The 22,253-nt window shown below is 54.1% G+C and overlaps 7 protein-coding genes across 7 annotated transcripts; 4 read left to right on the top strand and 3 right to left on the bottom strand.

Annotated features, from left to right (window-relative positions):
* Positions 1-773: 773 nt before the first annotated feature.
* On the bottom strand, positions 774-1,791 carry DICSQDRAFT_182477 (uncharacterized protein; the record flags this gene model as incomplete). The annotated part of the gene is made up of 3 exons (XM_007368657.1): positions 1,702-1,791; positions 1,642-1,651; positions 774-1,581 (listed from the first exon to the last, which is right to left on the bottom strand). A coding segment is annotated over exon 3 (786 nt), but the record flags the coding sequence as incomplete, so codon positions are not given.
* A 971-nt stretch (positions 1,792-2,762) lies between these two features.
* Positions 2,763-5,409, top strand: DICSQDRAFT_172873 (high affinity methionine permease; the record flags this gene model as incomplete). Its single annotated transcript, XM_007368656.1, has 16 exons — positions 2,763-2,961; positions 3,017-3,071; positions 3,129-3,402; positions 3,455-3,468; positions 3,526-3,587; positions 3,643-3,704; positions 3,760-3,900; positions 3,959-4,125; positions 4,186-4,303; positions 4,353-4,361; positions 4,565-4,702; positions 4,755-4,905; positions 4,960-5,004; positions 5,064-5,130; positions 5,186-5,321; positions 5,380-5,409. The coding sequence occupies 16 exons, from the start codon at positions 2,763-2,765 to the stop codon at positions 5,407-5,409; spliced, it is 1,668 nt and encodes a 555-aa protein (XP_007368718.1).
* A 133-nt stretch (positions 5,410-5,542) lies between these two features.
* On the bottom strand, positions 5,543-6,489 carry DICSQDRAFT_156716 (uncharacterized protein). Its single transcript, XM_007368655.1, has 3 exons — positions 6,423-6,489; positions 6,297-6,364; positions 5,543-6,241 (listed from the first exon to the last, which is right to left on the bottom strand). The coding sequence occupies exons 1-3, from the start codon at positions 6,443-6,445 to the stop codon at positions 5,907-5,909; spliced, it is 426 nt and encodes a 141-aa protein (XP_007368717.1). The 5' UTR covers positions 6,446-6,489; the 3' UTR covers positions 5,543-5,906.
* Positions 6,490-6,735: 246 nt separating this feature from the next.
* DICSQDRAFT_182475 (uncharacterized protein) lies at positions 6,736-7,941 on the top strand. Its single transcript, XM_007368654.1, has 4 exons — positions 6,736-6,824; positions 6,874-7,543; positions 7,605-7,710; positions 7,783-7,941. Exons 2-4 carry the CDS (start codon positions 6,881-6,883, stop codon positions 7,893-7,895), a joined length of 882 nt encoding a protein of 293 aa, XP_007368716.1. The 5' UTR covers positions 6,736-6,824; positions 6,874-6,880; the 3' UTR covers positions 7,896-7,941.
* Positions 7,942-10,651: 2,710 nt separating this feature from the next.
* On the top strand, positions 10,652-11,180 carry DICSQDRAFT_156714 (uncharacterized protein). The gene is made up of 2 exons (XM_007368653.1): positions 10,652-11,087; positions 11,141-11,180. Exon 1 carries the CDS (start codon positions 10,870-10,872, stop codon positions 11,050-11,052), a length of 183 nt encoding a protein of 60 aa, XP_007368715.1. The 5' UTR covers positions 10,652-10,869; the 3' UTR covers positions 11,053-11,087; positions 11,141-11,180.
* A 1,152-nt stretch (positions 11,181-12,332) lies between these two features.
* On the bottom strand, positions 12,333-14,052 carry DICSQDRAFT_90533 (purine and uridine phosphorylase). The gene is made up of 9 exons (XM_007368652.1): positions 13,944-14,052; positions 13,818-13,888; positions 13,539-13,759; positions 13,318-13,459; positions 13,234-13,263; positions 13,096-13,178; positions 12,940-13,039; positions 12,541-12,882; positions 12,333-12,482 (listed from the first exon to the last, which is right to left on the bottom strand). The coding sequence occupies exons 1-9, from the start codon at positions 13,966-13,968 to the stop codon at positions 12,417-12,419; spliced, it is 1,080 nt and encodes a 359-aa protein (XP_007368714.1). The 5' UTR covers positions 13,969-14,052; the 3' UTR covers positions 12,333-12,416.
* Positions 14,053-19,132: 5,080 nt separating this feature from the next.
* DICSQDRAFT_139297 (uncharacterized protein) lies at positions 19,133-21,370 on the top strand. Its single transcript, XM_007368651.1, has 3 exons — positions 19,133-19,436; positions 19,495-19,676; positions 19,756-21,370. Exons 1-3 carry the CDS (start codon positions 19,256-19,258, stop codon positions 20,998-21,000), a joined length of 1,608 nt encoding a protein of 535 aa, XP_007368713.1. The 5' UTR covers positions 19,133-19,255; the 3' UTR covers positions 21,001-21,370.
* The last annotated feature ends 883 nt before the right edge of the window (positions 21,371-22,253 follow it).

Here is a 22,253-nt window from a genome sequence, read left to right as displayed (position 1 = left end):
CGCGTTACAATGTCCTTCCAAATCCCCCATCTCGGCCTCTCATCGTCCTCCGCACCCTTGGGTGAATCGAATATACCGCGCGCGCCATGTAGACGCGCGGAGTCGACATGATTCCTGATTCCACTCTGGTCCAGATTCGGGACGGTCCTCTTCCCCAGTGAATATGCGAACGGATCACCATCCTCCAACCGGATACGAAGCTTTTGTAGGCGCCGTCCGTCCTTGTGGCGCTTCTCAAGGCCGAAGCTGATGAGTTCGCAGAAATCTGATGGTGCAACACCAACAACGATGTCCAAATGAGTCAGTTTCGGGAAGAGTACGGGATCGTCTGCCTCGAGCAAATTGCCAAGGAGCTTCCCCATCTCCGTCACATCTTCAAGGCGGGCGTCCTCACTTCTGTGCGCATCGTGCTTGATTAAGAGCTTTGAGACCATGGGCATGAATGATGCGAGGTGTAGAAGGAGTGTTGTGTCCCAATCGCGAGCTTTGAAGTGAAGCTCCTCGATGCCGGACAACGAGAGCATTCTCGGTAAGACGTCGAACGCGTAGGACACTCGAGCTTCCTGTGAAGCTCCGGAAGCACGAAGATCCAACTTGAAGGAGATGTCATTGCCGTGAATCGCGGTACGGAACGCGGTGAAGTTCCCGCTCAACTTGAATGCGAGGCGGTCTGGGATGCGCGACGCGAGTGAAGGAGGGAAAAGCGGTATAGATAGGGCGGTGCCTTCCCGTGTGAATATCCCCGAGACTCCAGACGTACACACTATGCAGACAAGGAAGGGCGACGGGTGATGCCGGGGCCGTAGAACCTGGTGCGACAGTGAGTCCTGATGACAGCGTGATGTCCAATACTTCGAGGGCTGGAGTACTTCTGAGGAGATCGCGCACGTCCCGAGTCGTGAAAGAGTCCACTTGAGCGAGGTGTAGATGCGTAAGCTTCGGCAGGCCACATGAAGGGACCCACAGAAAGTTCTCCAGGAGCATCGCTTTCAGATTGGGGAACTTCCCGGAAGCTCCAAAAGCTGTTGAGGGAAGCGCAACGTCGTCCACCGGCTCGCATGACAGGGAGAGTATGTGGAGCAGAGGCATGTCCATCGCTAGCAGGTTGTGCATGCGGGTCGGAGACGCAACTTCAGCTTCGGAGGACCCCCAAAGATCCAATTGGAGGAGACGGGAACGCTGGATTGAAATGATGTCCTCGAGCGAGTTGTTCTGGTCAGAAGTTGACTCGGTGAAGCGTCCGCGTAAACGAAAAGGGGCAGCCGAAGATCGGCTCAACAAGACAGAAGCAAAACAGCCTTGGCGTACGACGTCGATGTCCGTCCACAAGGAAGCAGTCTGAGAAGCGATAGAGTGCCACTTGTAGCAAACTAGCATGGCCGCGATGAGAGGTTTGTAGGACGCGAACCGGGCGCGCGTCGAGTTCCTCCAACGGTGGGGAGAAGGAGGGTCTCGGAGATACCCGAAAATCATGCGGAGTAGTTCCGGAGGGAGTCGACTAATGGGGAGAGTTGGGGAGTCGTTTCGACATCTTCTCATTTGAGCCATAGATAGCTGCATGTCGCGTTCTAGAGCCTCAAGCTATCGACGTTGATGTCAGAACAAGTATCCGGAAACGTGCTCCAAAGTAGGCGGACATACAACATCGTCCCTGAGTAGTTTCAATGAGAAGCATTGATGAATACGTGAAAATGTGCTTACTCAAAGAATACAACTCTTTCATCTCGTACCAAGCTTGTAGTGTAAGCCAAGAGCTGCTGCACTGTTGCAGTGACGAGGTGCAGACTCGACATACTGTCTAAGTTATCGCGCACGAATCTGTCGTCCAATCTTGTTGTGCAAGAGCAATCACGAGAGGTACAATAGACGCTAATCCGGGCGCTATCGGACCAAGATACCGGCCCATACGGAACGCTCAGTCCGACCGTTGTTCCACCACGAGAGCACCTTTTCCTCACGACGCTGCCAGCATGACCTAGGGCTGAGGACATACATAGCGAGCTTGCGTCACATACAGTCTGGAATAAGTGTCATGGCAAGTCACGATTCACGAAGTGGCATCGAACTGCGTGGCGCTGCGCTGTCCCCGGATGTCAATTTCTCGGGTCGTGCTCTGCGTCCAGAGACATGACGGCACGTGTGCATATCAGTGAGTACAAGCTTCACATAGATACTTGAGCATGTCTTGATGAACATCTGCTCACAGAATGTCTCCGACATCGGCATCGCCTACCCTCAGGCAATTCACTGAACGACTACGGTACAGGTGTCAGTCACGCGGCCGAGACAGATGACAAACGTGCGAAGGAGAAGACTGACACTGACGGGTTCTCGGAAGTTGTCCGCGCTAGCAAAGAGGCCTGAATGAAGTATTCAACGGACTGACCAGCCTTGTGACTGTTGGACATATGTTTGGTTCGGTGCTTTACAATAAACTCAAGGCTATCCGTGTTGTTGAAGTCTTCTTATCCGAACAGTGCTCACACGGGATCTCATCGATTGGGCTGACGAACAAGATAGGTTCTTTCGCAAGTCTGAACTACGATGTTTCATGTCTTTACCTCTGACTTTCGGCACTACAGTGCATGCCGGAGCTATAGCGCAACTCTCGCGGCTTTTTATAGACAAGACTCCGACGGGGTGACCATGTTCTTGCATCGGGCCTATTCGACTTCGTTGGCTTCGACCTATATAGATCTTCCTTCCACATCTGCTCCCTCTCTCCCTTGCATCATCTCACCAGCATAGGTGGTCTCTCTTCTATGCCATCCCTTTGGAAGTTTCCGCCTACCTTCAAGGGCCGTAAAAGCTCGGAAAATGTGGAGGCGGCAATATTCGACGAGCAGGTGGATGTGAAAGTGGAGAAGTCGGCAAGCGATTGCGATGTGCAAGAACTTGGGGCAGATTCCGTCGCTGAGGCTGACACGGAAGTGAACCCGGCCGGATTGTCTCTGGAGGAAGGTACGCGTTGCACGACCGGGGCCGATCTTTCGAGTACTCATCCTTGGTGGGACAGATGCGGCTGGCGGTATGGGTCGCCATCTTGGCATCTTCAGCTGCACACTCCTAATGTGAGGTGTCTCGCAATTTGCTCAGTCACGTGGAAATGCTCATTCGTCGCTACCAAGTGTGGGACGGATCATCGGAACCGCCGTCTTCTCCACTCCTTCGACTATCTTGGGTTCAGTGGGTTCAGTCGGAGCATCGCTGATGCTATGGGTTCTCGGGTTCATAATGTCATTCTGTGGCCTCTTCATTTGGCTTGAGTTCGGCATGATGTTTCCGCGCTCCGGTGGAGAAAAGGTCTACCTCGAGGCAGTGTACAAAAAACCAAAGTACCTCGCCACTGTCCTCTTCGCTGCCAATGCCATTTTGCTTGGATTTACTGCATCTAGCTGTATTGTCAGTGCGTTTCTTTACCCAAACCAGGGATATGCTAATATCTGTCCCTCAGGTCTTTGCACAGAAGTAGGTCGCACCATCGAACTGGAGCCCATATGTCGTCGGGCCTAACCTGCCTGGTAGTATTCTTGAGGCTGCAGGGCGTACGGCCGACAGATGGGTTACTCGTGGTATCTCGATCGGAGGTATGTCTGGTTTGGTATATCGAGAAAGTACGCACGGCTTACATATGTGAACAAGTCATTGTGTTCGTGACTGTCCTCCAAGGACTTTTCCCCAAGCTCGGTCTGTGGGTAATGAATGTACGTAGGGTAAACAGCGCTTATGATCGAGCTGACACTGCCCTTGTCCAATCAGGGTGTAACCGTCTTCAAGATTGTTATCCTCCTGTTCATTGTTGTGTCGGGTTGGGCCGTCGTTGCCGGAAACACTTCGGTGACGGACCCGCACGCGAACTTTCGTAACGTATTTGCGGGAAGTTCACACAGCAGTAACGATGTATGTATCATCCTGTCAGCGACCTCTGCTCCTCGACCGTTCCTCATGTGCAGTCTAGTACGCAACGGCTATGTTCAAAGTACTCAACGCTTACAACGGATGGTCAAATGTCAACTACGTCTTGAATAACGTAAAGGACCCCATCCGGACGCTCAAAATCGCCGGCCCTCTCGGTCTCGGTATCTCAACCATACTTCTCCTCTTGGCAAACGTAGCATACTTCGCGTGAGTAACGTTGTATGACAATGTGCTCCAGAACAAGGGAAGAATGGATGTCGATTATAGGGCTGCCACCAAAGAAGAGATCATCAACACCGGCGTAACGGTGGCGTCTCTCTTCTTCCACAACGTGTTCGGCGCAGAAGCACAGAAAGCCCTGACTGTGTTCGTTGCGTTGAGGTGGGTGACTGCGGCCAGATATCACGCTCTCTCGTGACTAATCACGGCTGCAGTGCTTTGGGGTAAGTCGGCCTCCGACACCACACGCCAGAGACCTGAGCTGATCAGTCATATATGGTACTGCGCTCCTGATTTTCTAGAGTGAGTTTCCCAAGACGAATCATTTGATCAAAGGCTGATTGCGAGTTCTACTAAGATTGTCTTTACTGTTGTACGTACCGGGGACTTTGGTTTGGTTCTACTAATAAAACCAAGTACCCTCTAGTCCTTTGCAGCTGCCCGCATCAATCAGGAGCTTGCGAAGGATGGTATTCCCCTCCCCTTCGGTAACAAGTTTTGGGCCTCAAACTGGCCAACCGGAAAATCGCCTCTTCCAGGACTCCTCGTCCACATGATTCCCTCGGTGCGCATGAACTTTGTTCGGCTCTGAATACGACCGTTGAGCCGTTACGAAGATCATCATCATACTTGGGCCCCCGCCCGCGGTCGCATACCCCTTCATCATCGATGTGGAAGGATACCCCCAGCAAATCATCAACTCCGCCGTCGTGATTGGCCTCTTCTGGCTGCGATACCACAAGCCTGATCTTCCGCGCCCTTTCAAGGGTTTGCCTCGTTGCCTTCTCGCTTAGCCAGATTTGCTGAAGCTGGTCGTCGCAGTCTGGCTGCCCTTTGCGGCGTTCTTTTTGGTCGCGTCCATCTTCCGTACGTCTTGCAAATCCCAAACTCGTCAGCGTGATATGGCTCTCATGCACGTCTCTCAGTGATCATCGCGCCCTTCCTTCGCCCCACCAACGGCATCGGAGACACCCCTCCTCTCCCTTACTACTTGTGCGGTCATCATGATTGTGCTCTCGTTCGCACTGCTTGACATACTTGACCCTAGGTACTGTCTTGTCGGGATCGGGGTCCTTGCCCTCGGTGTCCTCTACTGGACGGCCTGGCGCATCGTACCCGGATGGCTCGGCTACCAGCTTGTCCCAAGGAAGGAGAAGCTCAGCGATGGCACGGTCGTCGCGGTGGTATGTTTCCTCCCACCTTCTTATTGCTCAATGGGGCTTGATCGAGCGATGCCTGTAGTTTGCGCTCAAGAAAGAGAAAGCGGATTAGGCCCATACGCTTGCTCGAAGCTAATCGCAATAGCTTAGTGCAATGCGTGCTGTATGTATAAGAACAGCCGCGATCAATAGCTCGTTGCCTTGCATGCAGTAACCAGATGGAATCACGGTGTTGGGGTATCACTCAACAAGTAAATTTGAATGCTGCCACAGGCGTATGTACATGATATGATGTTACCTGTGCCATAGATCTAGACCACGACGAGCGAGTGCGACGTAACACTGGAGAATGGCCGGTGCATTGCTTTGGGTGCGATTATAACTGCCATCGCCGAGTAATATTTTGGATATACGCCACGACTACAAGAGAGTGGTGAGACAGAATTAAGCAGCTCCGTTATGGCGGGTAACCTTCGGCTGAGAGATATGGGTCAGCAGCTACCACGGTCCGTGGAATCCATCCTCACGGGCCCACGGGCTCCCGCGACAAGAAGAGGACACGTTGCAGATTGCTCACCACGTAATGAATGGTCACAGGGGCTGCCGTCTTCAGCACCTCCCCTTCAACCTGATTGTCCCCGACGGCTCAGCTGGTAGCAGCGAGGGTGCGCTCGCTCCTCTGTTAGAGGCTTGGGTTACGACATCTGTAGCGAGGTAGCTTCGCGTCAGGCCGATGCAGGAGAGTATTACACACTGCGCAAGAGCATATTGCGTATGTCTCTGAAAATAGCATTGAGGTCCGCGAAGGGGCAACTCCCAGGCAGCGCAAAGGGAGACAGCGCGGGAAGGAGGACTATCGGTTCCGCACAGGGCTAGTCGTACGTGTACGAATCGGTGATCCGGTACCGAGTGGACGCTATGAGAAGACATAACTCTGTTCGACCCTGACGATATTGATTTAGACCGAGTAAAAGCAGGTCTCACAGCGAGCAACTTGACCTCCAAATCGTGCACTCGTGTCGCATTGCTTGACATATCCTACTGCTTGCAGGCGGGGCTGCTGCAGACTAGAATCAAGGACGTGAGTGGACTTGTACACTGTCCAATGAGATAGCAAGTATTCACTCAGTAGAATCTTCCAAGGGCATACGGTGGCGTCAAAGTCGCGACGTGCAGTGGGTTAAAGGCGACCTTAGTCCGCTTTCTGCTTCTTTCCCGCAGGTAGGTCATCGACCGGCTTCGCAATAACCATCCGTGATGAATAGGGGCAGGCTACTTGAAAACCACTGCCGCGTAGGCACGGTGAAAGCGGAGGAGGATATTCAAGTCAGCCGAATTCGCTGACAGCGGCGATTGGCGAAGGCTCCATCCGCTCACGTGAGAGACTGTGCGTACGTTCAGGCGCCCGTACGTGTCTTGGGACTGAACCTGTCCGTCCGTCTCCTCATCCTTCGGTCCTCCTTTCTACACCCCTTCGACCCTACGCTCCTTTTGGTTTGATTCACGACATATACCAGGTGCTTAGAGGTATGAGTCCGATCTGTTTCATGCATGTTGTGAGCTGAACACCAGACAGGCTTTGAATGGCCCAAGATGTTCTGCCCGTATCCGACGAGGGTGCATTCCACGCGCTCTGGCGGTCGTTCGCGATGATCATATTCTCTGAGATTGGGGACAAGACATTTCTCATTGCCGCCATCTTGGCCATGCGCCATCCGCGCCTCATCGTTTTCGCTGGGGCTTTCGGCTCCCTCGTCGTCATGTCGCTCCTCTCCGCTGGGCTTGGTCACATCCTCCCCGCCCTCATCCCCCGCAAGTGGACACAGGCGTGCGCAGCCGCCCTCTTCCTTGTCTTTGGTGTAAAGATGCTCCAGGAAGGTCGCGAAATGAAGGGCGGGAACGAGAAAATTCAGGAGGAGTTGAAGGAAGCGGAGGAGGACATCGAGGGGGACGAGGCTACACACGACGGTACGGGTGGTGTCGGGGAGGGCGGACAGGTCGTCGTGCCACTCGAATCCATTGAAGCAGGTCACGGAACCGGACATGTACGGCGACGGTCCAATAGCGGGCGCCCCGCGTCACCGCGCTCACAGACGAAGCATGCTATGAAGACCTATGCCGAGTCCGCGCGCAACTTCTTCAGCTATCTCCTTGGACCTGTGTTTGTGCAGGCGTTCGTGCTCACATTTCTTGGAGAGTGGGGAGACCGCAGCCAGATATCGACTATCGCGCTTGCCGCCGCCGATGTGAGTAGTTGCTTTGCCCTTGTTCTATATATATAACCTCATCTCCGAGCCTCGCGTGCAGAATTTGTATGTTGTAGCGTTCGGCACGATAGTCGGCCACTCGTGCTGTACTGCGCTCGCCGTCATGGGGGGTCGATATGTATCCACGAAAATATCTGTGAAGCATGGTACGTGCGCAATTGATATATCTCCGGGACTGCCGGTAGGAGCCCTACTGACTCCTGACTCACCTCCCGCAGTGACGTTGGCGGCAAGCGGGCTGTTCCTGCTGTTTGGTATTGTGTATTTGTACGAAGCATTCCTCCCGATAGACACGGACAAGGCGGACTTGCATCCATTATCGACATCATGACCAGAACGTCATGCGTTAGTATACCTAATAATAAGCCAGACTGCGCTTCACCTACAGGTCTGCTGTACGCGTGCATCGTGTCCGCGGAAGTGGACCATCCGTGTCATTGCAAACTAGGTTTGTCTAACCGGCTTCTACAACGTAGCCGTACTGCGAGCGGCGACTGTAGGGCCGTGCCACGCCCGAGGTGGTCATGTGGATGTGTCGGCATCTCGCAAAGTTCAGGGACGACGCCGGTGACAGATGACTGGTACCAGTCTTACATGACTACTGCCGTGCGGTTTCGAAAAGTAGGTCAGAAAGTGAGGAACAGAGGTTGTCTACCGATTGAGTGTATTTATATGGTAGATGCTCAGTGTCCGAGTACACCGGCGTCGCGCCTGTGCCTCATGGCCATTGGCCAGTGTCAGACCTCCAGTGATTACAGTGATTAACGGCTCCTTGGGAGTCCTTGGGACACTACCCAATTTGCCGCTCCCCTCCCAATGCACTGACCAGGAATAATTTATATATGTATATACAGTCGACACCGTAATAACCCATACCTGTTCTAACCCATAATCTGTAATAGCCCATAGAAACCACATCTCCCGAGTTGGTATAGGGGGAAATCGACTACATAACCCATAATACTGTTATAGTCCATATCCCATGGTCTTTCAGGCCGGGATAACCCATAGCCTACGCGATATCCACCACTGCCAGAGGCTTTCAAGCGGCTACGTTTGCCTAGACTCACTATCTGAGCTTATTCTTTATGACCTCCTGACGTTTTGAAATGCTCCTAGACAGTTCACGGGCTCAACGCCTATAGCAAATCCCTGGCGTCACCCGGGACTGGGTGTTCAAGCGCCCATCAGACGCCGGCCATTATACGAGCCCTTAGTATAGCGCTTAATCTGTCTAAGTCCATAACCTGCTATAACCCATACTTGGGGGCTTATCCCAAGGGGTATGGGTTATTACGGTGTCGACTGTACAAGGAAATTAAGTGCTTGTCCCAAGGACCCATGATAACGGAAATTTTACAACAGTTGCTTCGATCTGGTTCATACGCCCTTGGTTCATCCCCCAATTACAGGTGAGCATAATTCATGTGATGCTTTATATGACTACCTACTTCGATTTGAACAGAAGGGACAGGGATCGGCATAATACAGGGACCACGATTTGACTGTCCCAAGGACCCGTTAATCACTGTAGGAGATTTGGTCAAAGGTCGTTCGCAGACTTCTGCGCAAATCCTACTTTTCTGCTGGCTTTGCGATTCCGAACTCTATCAGTATAGGATCTTGGCCTCGGCGAATTTGAAAGTCGCCAGCTCAGACGACGGCGGAAGTAGCCACGACAGCCAGCGGCGACGGCTGATTGTTTCAGCACGGTCGACCCTGCACCACCGTGTTTCCTACCGAGGGAGTTGGGAGTTGGAGCAAGCCAGCGATGATCCGAATCACCGCTTACCAATTTTGGTCGTCACAGCCACCGCGCGCAGGGACGATCGGCATCTGCCAGTACTGCGGACGCGGCCTGCCTTGCCCTTGGTCGTTGTCCGATTTGTCCGTCGATCGGTAGGGGAAAGTGATAAAAATGATTGCTCGGTGCGAACTTCGAAGTGTAGTATTGGCAACATACCTGACGAGCCCCCGTGCTCTTGCTCATGTCGCCGAACAATGTTTGGGAGATAGAGTACAAGGAGCGGTCAGGCCTCCAAGGATAGATGCCGCCCAAGAATCGAAGGTGGAGACGCGAGGTACTCGATACAGAGCGCTGCCTTCTCATAATTTCCCAGCGTCGCCGAACAGCCCGTGGCCGTGACACCTAAAGGCTCACCGCGATAGCGAGTGAACCGCGAGGATAAGTCCAGGGAGCATAGATTGACGATGACGCTCTGTAGTTGAATGGAGTTCAATGGACCCAGTACTAGCAGTGGCTGGAATGTCAAAGCGCTTCTGGTGCTGTACTTTATACCACCACCTCCGTGCGTCGAATTTCGCTGTGCTTCATTAAGTCCAGCTCTCGCGATTCATCGTATGGTTGCTTATCGATTTTTTTTGCGCGAGTAGGGTATACAAGCGAATGAATTCGGCTCACAAGTGGGTGGGAGGACGTACGTCAAGTTTCCCAGAAGATTATCCAAGCTTTCTCCGCGTAGAATAGAGTTGGCTTCGCGATGTTGCTCACCCTAGTCGCCCCATTCGCTGCCTTTCTACTGCTGGCTTGATAGGACAAGGTGCGTAACTAGGAACTTGCATCACGTGGTAGCTCTGAAAGTCTAATTGGCTATTTTGAAAAGATCTAGACGGTGATATTCGTTCCAATCCGACGCAATCGCCATGCCTGCGCGTCCGCCGTCGCGTTCGCAGGCTGCATGACGTGCGACGAACGTCGATGATTGTATCGAGGGGCGTGGAGCCCTGGAAGCCTGGTGCGCCCGTCCGGATACGATAGATGGCTGTCGCTGGGAAGAGCGGCGATACCGCATAATTCTATTGCCCTTCTACCGGTAGCTCAGGTAAGATATGCTCCGCCTTGGGCAAATGGGGTGTATAGTGAGACTGACTGGCTACTCGCATGTTCGCTTGTCGTCGGCGCCTCCCACGCTCTTTGGCAATTAACAGACCAGTCTCGACCTCGGCTCCGAAGTATCCACCAGCAAGTCGTCAATACGAAGGTTTAATGCAGCGTTTCTACGGTATATCTCCGTCCAAATCTCTCATAGGAATGGGGAAGTGGAGATGCACGTCAGGGGTGAAGCTCCTAGACGCCCATTTGCTGCTGGAAAGTCCTCGAGGTACGAAGAGATTGCATTGCGCCATCCGTGCGACAATCCCTTGAAGGCCACCCGCAGTACTTCTTGCCTCTATCCGCGAGCATTGTAGGTAACATGGCTGCCGTGGATGCGTTGCCTATAGCCCACTGCATTGTGTGTAAGCTGAGTGCGTAGATCTCGACAGGGAACGCTCTTCTGGGTCCCATGTCGATGGCTGCGGTCACCCGCTTCCGCTCCGGTCTGGCGTTCTCATGCTCCTTGTCTATCTCCAGACTAGGCGGTCTCCATCTCTCGCCATCTGAAGCCGGTTATCAGGGTAGCAAACATAGCCTGGCATTCCCAGCATGCGGCGTGCCTGTACACAGACGGACATTCCTGGCGATGTAGCGTCAATCTCGCGCCCAATCTACATTGCAGAAAAGGTCCGTGCTCAAGAGTCTCCATCGGCTGGGTTGCTGATGGACAGATCGAACAGATTAGACCCCTCCGGTAACGTGGTTTTGCCAAAACTGTACCCCGAGACGAGTTCAGGGTGCGGTTATGCCTAAGAATCTGTCTTCATGTAACCCCTGGGCTCCCATTGGATCCGCTTGGAACCGGGCGATTTTCCGCTCTACGTGCCAGATGACCAGACGACGAGGTCGGGGCTTGAACTACAACTACAAGGGTCAGCCGGCCCTTCATCGGTGCGTTCCTGGTTTCCCAGACGTGCCCTGGCCGCGCACGAGAATCTACGCAGGTTCGCACTCCTTCCTGGATCCACATGCTTTTGAAATGAACCTTTTCTTGGAAATGTATGGCGGTGTTTGTCAGTATTCTGATCGCCGGATTGTCCTACAGACACCCACAAGATGTACACAATGCGAGGCGTGTAGTGCAATGTCCTTACGTACATCACTCAGCTGCAGTCTGTCATCGGTGCCGCCAATTTTAGTCTCTCTCAAAACATATCCTCACCGTTGACAACGAGCCCGGATGCAATCGTCAGCTATTGGTACACGCAGAGAAGCACACGGATGCGCCCGATCATGTATGCCATGTGCCATGTTGGAACGCTGTTCCTTCGCTCCTAGCTGAGCCCAAGTAAGCTGAAGTGGAGTAAGCTGAGTCGCTTCACTCCCTCTATCCATTCAATTTTCCGTTTGCCGTTTTGTCTAAACCTTGACACCTTTTGGCCTTCAGATGGAAGCAAGCTACAGGGTCTCCAGTTGAAGGCTGCACTAGCAGCAAGCGGCGCATGTTGCAGCTCGATATGGTCGCCGCGACAATTGAGATATCTCGAAGAAGCTCTGCAACATTGGTATTTTCAGTGCAGCACGTGGGGCAAACGTCGGCCGCCGTTGCTGTGATCTAAGCATGGGAAGATCCCACTGATTCAACCTCGACGTCGGTGGTTTAAGGGCAAGTTACATCACCACAAAGCTCGGTGGGACGTCATGGCTTTGAGATCACAAGATCAGAGCAGCTATTCACATAAAGCGTGAGCTTCACTTTGGTCACCCTCGCCCTTATGGAGATAGAGAATGAGGTACTGTGCCAATGCTATACCGAGTCTCTCCAACGGTTTTGGAGTTAATCTCCCTAACCCTAACCAACGCAATCACTCACTTTGGTCGCGTGATATACCACACATACGTCGCTGAATAAGTAAGAAGGTTTGTATTGTAGTGACACTTCTCTATACGATTTCTATTCCTCAATATGTCCTGTGTGTCCATCATGACAAATCAGGCAACATGTTCCCTCCCCGTCTATCGGGGGACCGCCTCAGCGTCGTCCTTTAATTCCCATACACTTCCAACCTCCTCGTGCAACCTCTGCAATCACACGCAAGCAGCTAAGCCATCAAGTGGAGCTGGACAGTATGGCACTTACGTCAGGCTCGATCTCGATCCCGGCCAAAGCTTCCAGCACAGCACGCCCTGTCCACGCCTCTATCTTCGCCACATCCTGGGGTGTTATGAAGTCCTGTGACGTGCGTGAGGCAAACACCATCTGAGCAGCTGCCGCCCGGATGCGGGGTGGAGGCCTTAGCAACTCGCTCCCGGAGGAAGAGGCGACGACATCAGAAATGTTTGTCTGGGTGGATGGTGAGTGCGCGGCAGATGGGATGGAAGGCTCAGTTGGTGCGTGTTGAAGAGGGGGCGCTTCTGCGCTACTCGGTTTCACTTCGGGTGCCCAGCACGCTGCAAGGTGCAAGATATGGAACGTTTCCATCTTGGAAGGACATGAAACCCGTGAGAATGGCGCCTGAGCTAGGATCGGGAGATTTACCTCGAATGTGGCCAGATCTCTGTGTCCGGTCATGAGGCGAGAAATAAGGTCCGAGTTATGGTCCGGAAACGACGTTTGGCGTCCTTGTGAAGAGTAGAAGCTGCACATGTAGCTATTGGCTCAAGATTGGATGCGGCTTGTGAAGATATGGTCTACCTGTCTGCAGACGCATTGAGGGCGTGGTCTACAATTGATGTGTTGATCCCCGTAGGTTGAGTCGTTCTCAATGCCTTGACTATCTAGTGTGGGTTTGAAATTGACCTCAACTTAAGGAGCATAATGCATGTCTCTCACCGCTTCGTGCAGGAGCTGATCCGCCATCACCTTGAGGGCATCGGTCAATCGATTATATTCATTGAGGAGGATATAGGGACGTACCGGCTTGCTTAGTCGGTAAGGTTGCCCTTCCGACGCTCCGGACACGAAGTCGAAATCATAGTTCCTCGTAACAGCAATACTACCCTTAGGAACTACGACAGATCCCACGGGAACATCAATGAGGGCGCCACAAGACCCGAGCCTTGGGCGCGGCGATAGTATCAGAATAATTAAGTGAGCTGAAATGCGCAAGAAACGCGCAGAGACAGAACTTCACTGACCTCACCACAACCATCTCGCCGTTCAAACATTCTCTTACCTCCCGCACAAAGAAATCCGCGTTCGGATGACCCATCCCAATGCTGACAATCGAAACGGGCACTCCCTTGTAACGACCAGTAATGGTCGTAAAACCACGTTCAGACGTGAGTTTAAACGCGATCGGGACTGGGTCCAGGTAAGAAGCGATGCCATGAGCCCGCGAAGGTGTGCCTAGCGTGATCTGTGATGGTATTGCTTAGCCTCCATACTCGTGGAAGGGACAGTTTGAAAGGGCGTACAATACGATTGGCCACTTCACCAGCGCGAAGGCCAAGGTGATAGACACGCTGGTCGAGCGTGCGAGGAAAATCTGCGAAGAGATTGCGTCAGTACTTGATCTCACGGGTTGAGTCCCCGACACATACTGGCGTCAACAATGCGGGTCTTCATCTTCCAATCTGCCGCAGCACTTTCCCTCTTGACCGTGAAGTGCTGATCCTATACTTTGCTGCTTAAAGCTGAACGTGCCGTGGTATGCATATGAGTCGAGTTGACCGTATCGGACGCCAGGCTTGCCCTATCAGACCGGGTTTCGATTACGGAGCCGGTTGCACGTGACACAAACCTTATACGGTGTTACTTTGACGCTCCCTCAGCTGGCATCTGCTTGGCGTGTCGGCAAATATCGTCGCGTCGATGCGCACTACTTCTGACCTAGGTGATGCCCGACTTCTTCTTGCAATATCTTGGACTCCGGAATGTCTACGAAGTGTAACACCACTTACGAGAACGATTCAGCACGGAGAGCCGACCCGTAACGAGATTCGGACGGACCTGAAGGGGTGAAAGGGACAGGCACTCGCGGAACTTTTCTGTGTTATCGAGCCAGTGGTATGTCATGCCGAACCCAAATCCCAACTCTGCTTCTAATCCGATGATCAAATCGATAGCTCAAAGCCGCCGATATCCAGCATGTCCAACCACGCGAGACGTGCATTCGGTGGCACTCTTGCAGTGTTCACGCCTACAGAGAGTGCACGGTGAGTTTCTCGAGGGTGGCGGGAAGCGTATCCCATACGCGTACCTCCGTCCGAGAGTGGCTCCTTCCATGACCTAATCATAGCTTCGTCCGCCCACGCTCGCAATGCGACTCGCACCGTCCAGTGGATACACTTGATGCGTGAGACAAGCCATCACATCTGTTTGGTCAATGGTCGACGACGGGCGACGGTATACACCTCAGTTTTGACCTGTCCTTCCCTTTGGACGCGCGTCTGACACGCTACCAAATATTCCTTGCTCATCCCTCACGCTTCTTTACGCACTTTCGCAGGGAACCACCTGCGTTAGAGGCTCCGGCTCTCACAGGCCGCGTAAACGTTGACGCTTGCTTCCAACCCCTGCACCCGAAGTGCTTCCTTCGGATCCTCCATTGGAGCGATGTGTCGCTGGGTACCTCGATGTCCGGTGCGGATGGGAGAGTCAGGGTCACCATCAAAAATCTCACGGTCGTGGTAGCACGAGACGCAACTCTATTCCATTCCGCGACCCAACACCACATTGGGACACAGGCCACCCAGCTTCAGTAAGCCATACCCATTCACTCCTCTCGTCAAGGCTAATACGGAAAGCCAACTCGATGCATTGCTAGACACAAAGATTGCATATCGCGTGTTGTGGGAGTCATAGTTCCTCAAGTCATCGTTGGTGAGAGTACACAGAGATCCACTACAAGACGTTCGGAGCGAACGTCGTGTCGGATTTCAGCATCAGGGGTGATGCGGAGTCTCTGTGAAGCTGCGGCTCAACAACACAAGAAAGACAACTTCTCATATCTCTCGTTTTGCGAGCAATGTGGCGGGCCGTGTACGAAGCAGGTACAGGCTTGTTGCTATGAAGCGACACACCCAACCCTAAATTTCATACCGTACGTCGGCGAGTAGTTATCGGATCCAAATTGAGCTCTAATCCACACCGATGTGCGACGGTCTCATACTTCACGTTCGGGGAGGGTGAGTGGCTCTAGTGGCCATTGTAGAAGCCCAAGAATTACTTCCATGAAACGTCGCGGAGAGTCGGCATGACGTGCGTTTTGCAACGGGTCCAGGGTGGGTTCCTGGACGCTCCCTTCTCGTCTCAGCCTCTCATGGGTGGAGGCTCTACGCAGATACCATATTTCGTGATCGTCGGTGCTCGAGGGCGCGTCAGGTCACATGCTCAGAGGATTCTATCTGTCACCCCTAACAAACCTCCGTACACCTGACCGTGTGCCTTGACTTCTTCATTCCGTGCTTATCCAGGCAGAACCGTACGTGGGGCGAAAAACCTGTTAGGTGCAGACCACCGCTTGAGGCCACAAATCCCGCTTTGAGGCGTCCCATTATGGAAGCCAGAATATCGCGTTACAAACGACAAGTTGTCTCATTTCGATCTGTCTTTCGACCGCCAATAAGCAATAACGACATCAATAGCGAACGACGGTCGTCACGAGGTACAAACAAACGCAGCGCGGCGAGACACGCCCCGCCGCTTCTTCGTAGCGCGAAGGGAAAACGCGCACCTCATGACTACATGCTCGGGCTGGCGAGCATGAGGTGCTTCTCACCGATTTCCCCACTGCGTCACTGAGGGTGAGCAAATGACCTCTGCTTGACAGAAGAGGTGCTGATGCACCGGTGGTCACATGTGTGCGGTTGGTGTTTGCAATCGCCGACAGCGGATTCGGCGGCCTTGCGCGACTGCGAGTGTGCCCAGGACCCAAATCGTACCGCGCGGTCGAGGAGGAAGAAGTCGAAGAGGAACGAAATTATCGTCCGCGCATCGGACGTCAGTGTAGGACGGAGGCACGAGCGACCACGTTGCGGGCGGAATATCATTTGTCGAATCTCGGCAGAAGGAAGAAGGGGCCTGCTTCTGCCAAGCCTGATGACGCCGCCGCTGTCGGGCGAAGTGCCCACGGTGTACAGTCGACGTTTCTGGCCGCTGGCGGTGGGACGGTCTGCGACGAACGCGTAGCAGGGCGGCATCAAGGCTGGCCGAGGGTCGACTGGTCAGCTATGGCACCATCGGTCTATTCGGGACGTAAATGTAGATTGTCGGGGAAAGCGCACACACCCAAGTCTGATCTTCGGTCTAGACGCACGGTGACGTACGGCTAGTGCATATCGTCCGCATGCCTAGGACGTCCTCTCCGACGCGGCCGGGGTAGACGCCATGTCCACACGACCGCGCCGCAGTACACAAGTAGTGACATCGAAAGTCATACTATTTTGCACCGTTATCGACCGCGAATCATGCATCTGCTTCAACAACAGTATCGAACCATGCTCATGGCGCCGCATGGAGCGCTTCGAGTGGCGGGCGTGGCTGATAGCGTTACTGGACTGCTGCGAGGGCATTTTATCCATGTCTATGTGCTCATAAGCGTGCAGATCGTCGCATCGAGGTTGAGTTCCAGGACAAGATGTCCATGCAAAGCGAAACATGTACCTTCTCTTCAAAGGGGTTTTGCGAGTTGATTCGGAGCACCGTAGACGGCTAATGCTCCCGACGATACCCCGGCGCCCAGGACTCGTTTACGTTTTCGGCGCGCCATCGTAGCATGGGGAAGCGCGACCATCATAACCGATCGACAGCGGTCTCAGAGCCCCGGACGGTGCGCTGTTGACACTGGGGCGCGGACCAAGCCGATGGCAGCTATGCGTATCAACACAGCACTTGTAGGGTTACCTCCCTACTCGACATCCGATCACTGTCAGTCATGTACACCTCGTACCTTCCAGCTCAAGTACAGGTGCCGGTGTCGGCAGAGCTGAGGCCTCGAGAACTGTGTTGGCGATTAGATTCGCCCTCGCTCGATCAGCCACTACCGGTCGTTACACGTGGCGATCCGGCGGCACACTGGTCTCGGACTGGCAAATATAACGAACCGCCCGCTCGGACCTCAGTCAGCACTGGGGTCCATCAAGTTCGAGGGTGCGTCACATATCGAAGATCGGCTCATCAGCGAGACAAGGAACGCGAGAGCGAAAGAGCAGTTGCACTTTCTGCCAAAATTCGGTAATCAGGCGCTTGCCGCGCACCATTTTCTCCTGATATTCCCGGACTCCTCCTGGACGGCGTTCGGCACGAGTTCAGTATCGAGATCACAGGACGGCGAACACCGACCGCGTACCGGCGTCGAAGTCGCGAATCGTGCGCAGGACGGTTCGGTGGCGGAGCCTGATCGTCATTCCGCGCGGAAGAGTGGGAGCTGCTAGATCTGGTGGAACGAGACGAAAGTTAAATGAATGAATTATAGCAATCTGAATGGATAGTAGTACGTGTAGGATTCTTCCGATAAACAACGCTGTGCGGGACTTTCACCAGATCTTCCGGCCGATCTCTTATGCGCACTGTGATCTGGGAGCAACTGTGAGCGCTTGTGCCTCTCGGACTAATCAGTGCTACACCGTGCGATGACTCTAGTTCACTGTAGTCCGTACTCTCGTGTGCGATTGTTTTAATTCATAGTAGCACTCATCCCACTGGGTCGTAGGATGTCCACTTGCCCATTGCCTGCGCCTTGTTAGTACCGGAGTCGTGACGGCATCAGCGATTACGACCATCTCGGTCGAAGTGCTAATAGGTTCCGCGACATGCCAGCAGCGGACTCTCCGACGTCGACAGCGTTTCTCACGACAACACGTTGGGGTTAGCTCTCCGCCTCGTCCAGAGTCCTCTTCTCTGGCGCGACCGGTGCGGGCCTTGTCTTCTGATAGCAGCGCGCACGCCCCGGTTCTCCGATCATTCGGCCCATCGGTCGTTCCCGCAGGTGAATCAGCTCCATCTCGAGCCCGCGTCGGTCGAACTGAGATCACCCATAGCCAGTACGTTAGCAAATGTGCAGGGGCATCATGAACAGAAAGTACAGCCGTGCACTCTCAAGCTCAGTCCGACCTTGCACCGGTCATCACCTTGTCGCGGTGGCTACGAGGAGTGGAGGTTATCGTGGCGGAGGCGGCTCGAGACTCGGAGCAATACCTCTTCAAGTGAAGGCGACGCGGCGACGAAGTGCGCGGACGTACTACTCGCTGCTTATGCGACCGTCATGCCGGAGTTGGGGAAGAGGACATCATGAGACCCACTCTAGTGGGCGCTGTGACCGGAGAAGGGGCAGATTCGTGACAGATAAATCAAAGCTAGCCGAAAGGAGAGACCGTCAGTCTGGACAAATCTAAAAAGGCAAACTTGCGAGGGAGATCCGGATAGCTAGTCAGTGGAAAATCGGCGATTTCTGGTCGAGTATTCTGGGCTCGAACGGCCAGAACTGTCACTCGCCAGTGACTTTCCCGTCCACAGGCCTGCTGATTGGTCGTGCGTGCCTGTGTACAGCCCACTGCTCCCCTCCCGGCCGTTTCGAGGGTTCATCCAATGTCCTCCTCTCTCTGACTTCCCCGGGATGCGCCAGAGAACGCGGCCTTTTTCCTTTTTCACTATCTAGTTCCCTCCACCACGCATTCAGCTATAACGCCAGCCATTCCCGCCGTACTCCTCCTCCTGCCTTGTTCTTGAGCTAGCCGTTAGGTCTCATCACAAGCGTCTAGTCTCCACTGCCTTGTCTGCACCTCAGGGTCCCGCACCCAAGGCCTTCCTCAGGTCCTTACACCTGTCGTACTTTGCACCCCGCTCTTGTTTTCGCCTTTCACCTTCTACACTGTCCACCGTGGCGGTCCTTCCCAACTTGCCCCTCGCCCAAATGAGCCGTCATCACCCGACGTCGCAGTATACTCCTTCGGGAGTTGCCGACCCGCCTACCCACGACGCCGGTAAAACGGACCTCGCGCGACATGATCGAGACGGCTCTCCCTCCGACTCAGAATCAAGCACGGCGTTCAACAACTATGTGGAGAATGCAGATCACGAAGGCAGCTCTCCTGGTGAGTGCATTTCACTACGCAGTTGTGCCATCGCTGACCCGCGCAACCCGGTCAACAGAGGACCCATATCATGCGCTCACATCCCAGACGTTGAATGCGGACGGGACTCCAAAGCGTCCAATGAACGCTTTCATGATTTTCGCTCGGAAACGCAGACCACAGATTTCTGCTGCGAACCAGATGATGCGCACAGGGGACGTGAGCAAGATCTTGAGCAAAGAATGGAACTCCATGGAAATGGTCTGTTTGCAAACTACGTCTTTCGCAGTGTTTTTCGCGGGCGAGTGCTCACTCGCATACCATGCTTTCTTCTTGATAGTCGGATAAGAAGTTCTATCTCGACCAAGCTAAGAAGTTGAAGGACAACTTCAACTCCAAGTACCCCGACTATGTCTACCGCAGGCGGCCAAACAATTCGCGCAAGAAGCGTAAGACGGAACCGAGCCACGACGATCCATCAGACCCGAACCATATCGGGGACCCCGACGATCCATCATTAGAGGACGGTTCTCCTATCGATGCTGACGACTCGCTCATGATCCCGTCCCCGCAAGAGGCGCAATACACGCGTCCGCACACGCTCAACCCCTCTCCACCTATGTATCATTCGCACGATACTGTCGCCCCTTCAACCGCGCCCTCATGCACATATCCTTACTCCTCAGAGTTCCACACCTCGCATCTGGGACAGTCTTCCCGCCTCCCCCCGCACTCACTGCCGACCGGTCATATAGGACCCAATCGTCCAGCGTCGATGAGCGATGTCGGCGCGCTCGCCCAGGGATATCAGTCCCAGTCTCTGTATCAGAACTCCGCCCAGTCGTCTTCTCTCTACGCGTCGCAAGGCAGTGCACATCCCGACCACAGTCTGTGGCAGCCCAGCCGAGCGCCGCCGCGATCCGACCCTACACGCTCCAACTGGCCTGTCCTACCCGCACTGGACATCAACTTGGCGCGACAACGATCATCAATATCTTCCATTCCGAGCGCGCTGTCCAACTCGACCAACGGCAAGGCAGAGGCGTATTCTCCCTCGCTGCCCACGAGACCATGGTCGAGCGCGACGTCCTCTACTACCGCGTCGAGTAGCTCTGGCGCGTCCACATCGCACCATTACGGAGCGACCACCAACCAGTTCCCGACGCTAAACTCGGCCTTCTTCCCGAACGAGTCGCCCACGAGCAAAGCGATGGATCTCGCTTCGCCTGCGGCGTCCGTGTCGACGCCCGCTAGCTCACACGAATACTTCTCATCATCCGCCGTGCCCGGCGGTGTCTCTGGCTCAGGTCGACGACAGAGTGGCGCCGCAAACACAGGCGTGGATCAAAGCGGTTACGGGCAGTATGGGTCGTCGACGCCACAAACTATCGGCGGGTGGGGGCCGCAACAATATGGGAGGTCTACGGTGGGCTCGCAAAGGGTCTCGGGTCTGCACTCGCACTCGATCTCTCCGTACTCGCTGCAGGCGTCGCCGGCGGAGAGTGGGAGCGCGCGGTCGGCTACGAATACGCACTCTGCTGCGCACTTGGGTTATTGGGATGACTCTACGTTTGGCAGACGCTGAGTGCTCCACACGAGTGCATGCCGTCACTATGGTCGATCCGCCCGGCTTGGTCCTGACTTGTTCGTTTTCAAATTGTTTTGTGCTCCGCTCAGGACTCGCTGATAGCTTTCTAGGTCTCAGTTCGGTATAAGCTACACTAATCTCATGGACTAATGGAGCAGGATTATGGCGCTCTGGCATCATTGTCTACATTTTCTGCATGTCATTTGCAAATCGTGTTTATTACTTCCGGTTCTACTGTTGCCTTGAAGCGGACCCTGCGCCACAAACATGTAGCATTGCACGTCTCCAATCGTTCTGATCTTGCACGCGTCGTGTTATGTATTCGATGTGTATACGTCTCCCTCAATTATATAACTACTAGTTCGCGGCTCTCCAACTCACAATTCCAGGGTCGGCTAGGGTCAGCAGGGCGCTTTCTTCTGCCCTGCGTAGTAGTCTCTACGCTGTACGGCATCGTGCCGGGATCTAGACCCCTCGCCGGCGGCAGGGCGGAAGTACGACTGCCTCAATACCTTGGAAGGGTAGTCACGTTACTGCACTGACCCCCCTAAACCCTTAAGGTAACTTTGCAACCTCCCTACCAGCGCTCGCCGGGACGGGAATCTGGCGACACCGAGTCATGCAATTACTAGCGATCACACTGCCCGGTCTACACACTTGTAGTACAGAAAGAGACCTACATGTCCATGTGGTTGCGCCTCAAGCACGCATCAGGGAAGTGTGGCGACATGGTATAGCTAGCAATAGTTGCGTATGTGTAGTTCGTGGGTGCACGCCACGCATAGGCCTAGTGATCTATCCCTAACGAGTGTTTTCGGGTACTCACAAGCGAGACGAAAGCGCTCACCCACGTCCGCCGCGCCGCGAAGATCCTCGCACAAAGACCGACTCCGAACAAAATTGCTGAACTTTCCCTCCAGAGGCGCCCGCGGGAGGACCCGCGGGAGCCATATGGCCATGGGTACTGCGCGCCCGAGTTGGTACAAGCTGCCTTGCAGGGTGACAAGAAACCCAGAAAAACTGGGAGTCATGAGAGGGAACGGCCCCTGTCTTTGCCGCTCCCTTCTACTCCTAATTCCGAATCCCCAGCCCGAAGCGTCTATGGACACGAGAGGGAAGTTCTGCATCGAGCGTTCCGATCCCGGAGCTTGCGGCTTCCAGGCGGAATGTTCGTCTCGAATGTGGAGGCTCGACGGGACGAGACACTGACGCACGCCACGTCCACGGCCTGGCATGCGCATCCGTATCGT

This window comes from Dichomitus squalens, assembly GCF_000275845.1.
Source record: "Dichomitus squalens LYAD-421 SS1 unplaced genomic scaffold DICSQscaffold_38, whole genome shotgun sequence".
NCBI lineage: Eukaryota > Fungi > Basidiomycota > Agaricomycetes > Polyporales > Polyporaceae > Dichomitus > Dichomitus squalens.
This window is presented reverse-complemented; position numbering and strand designations above follow the sequence as displayed.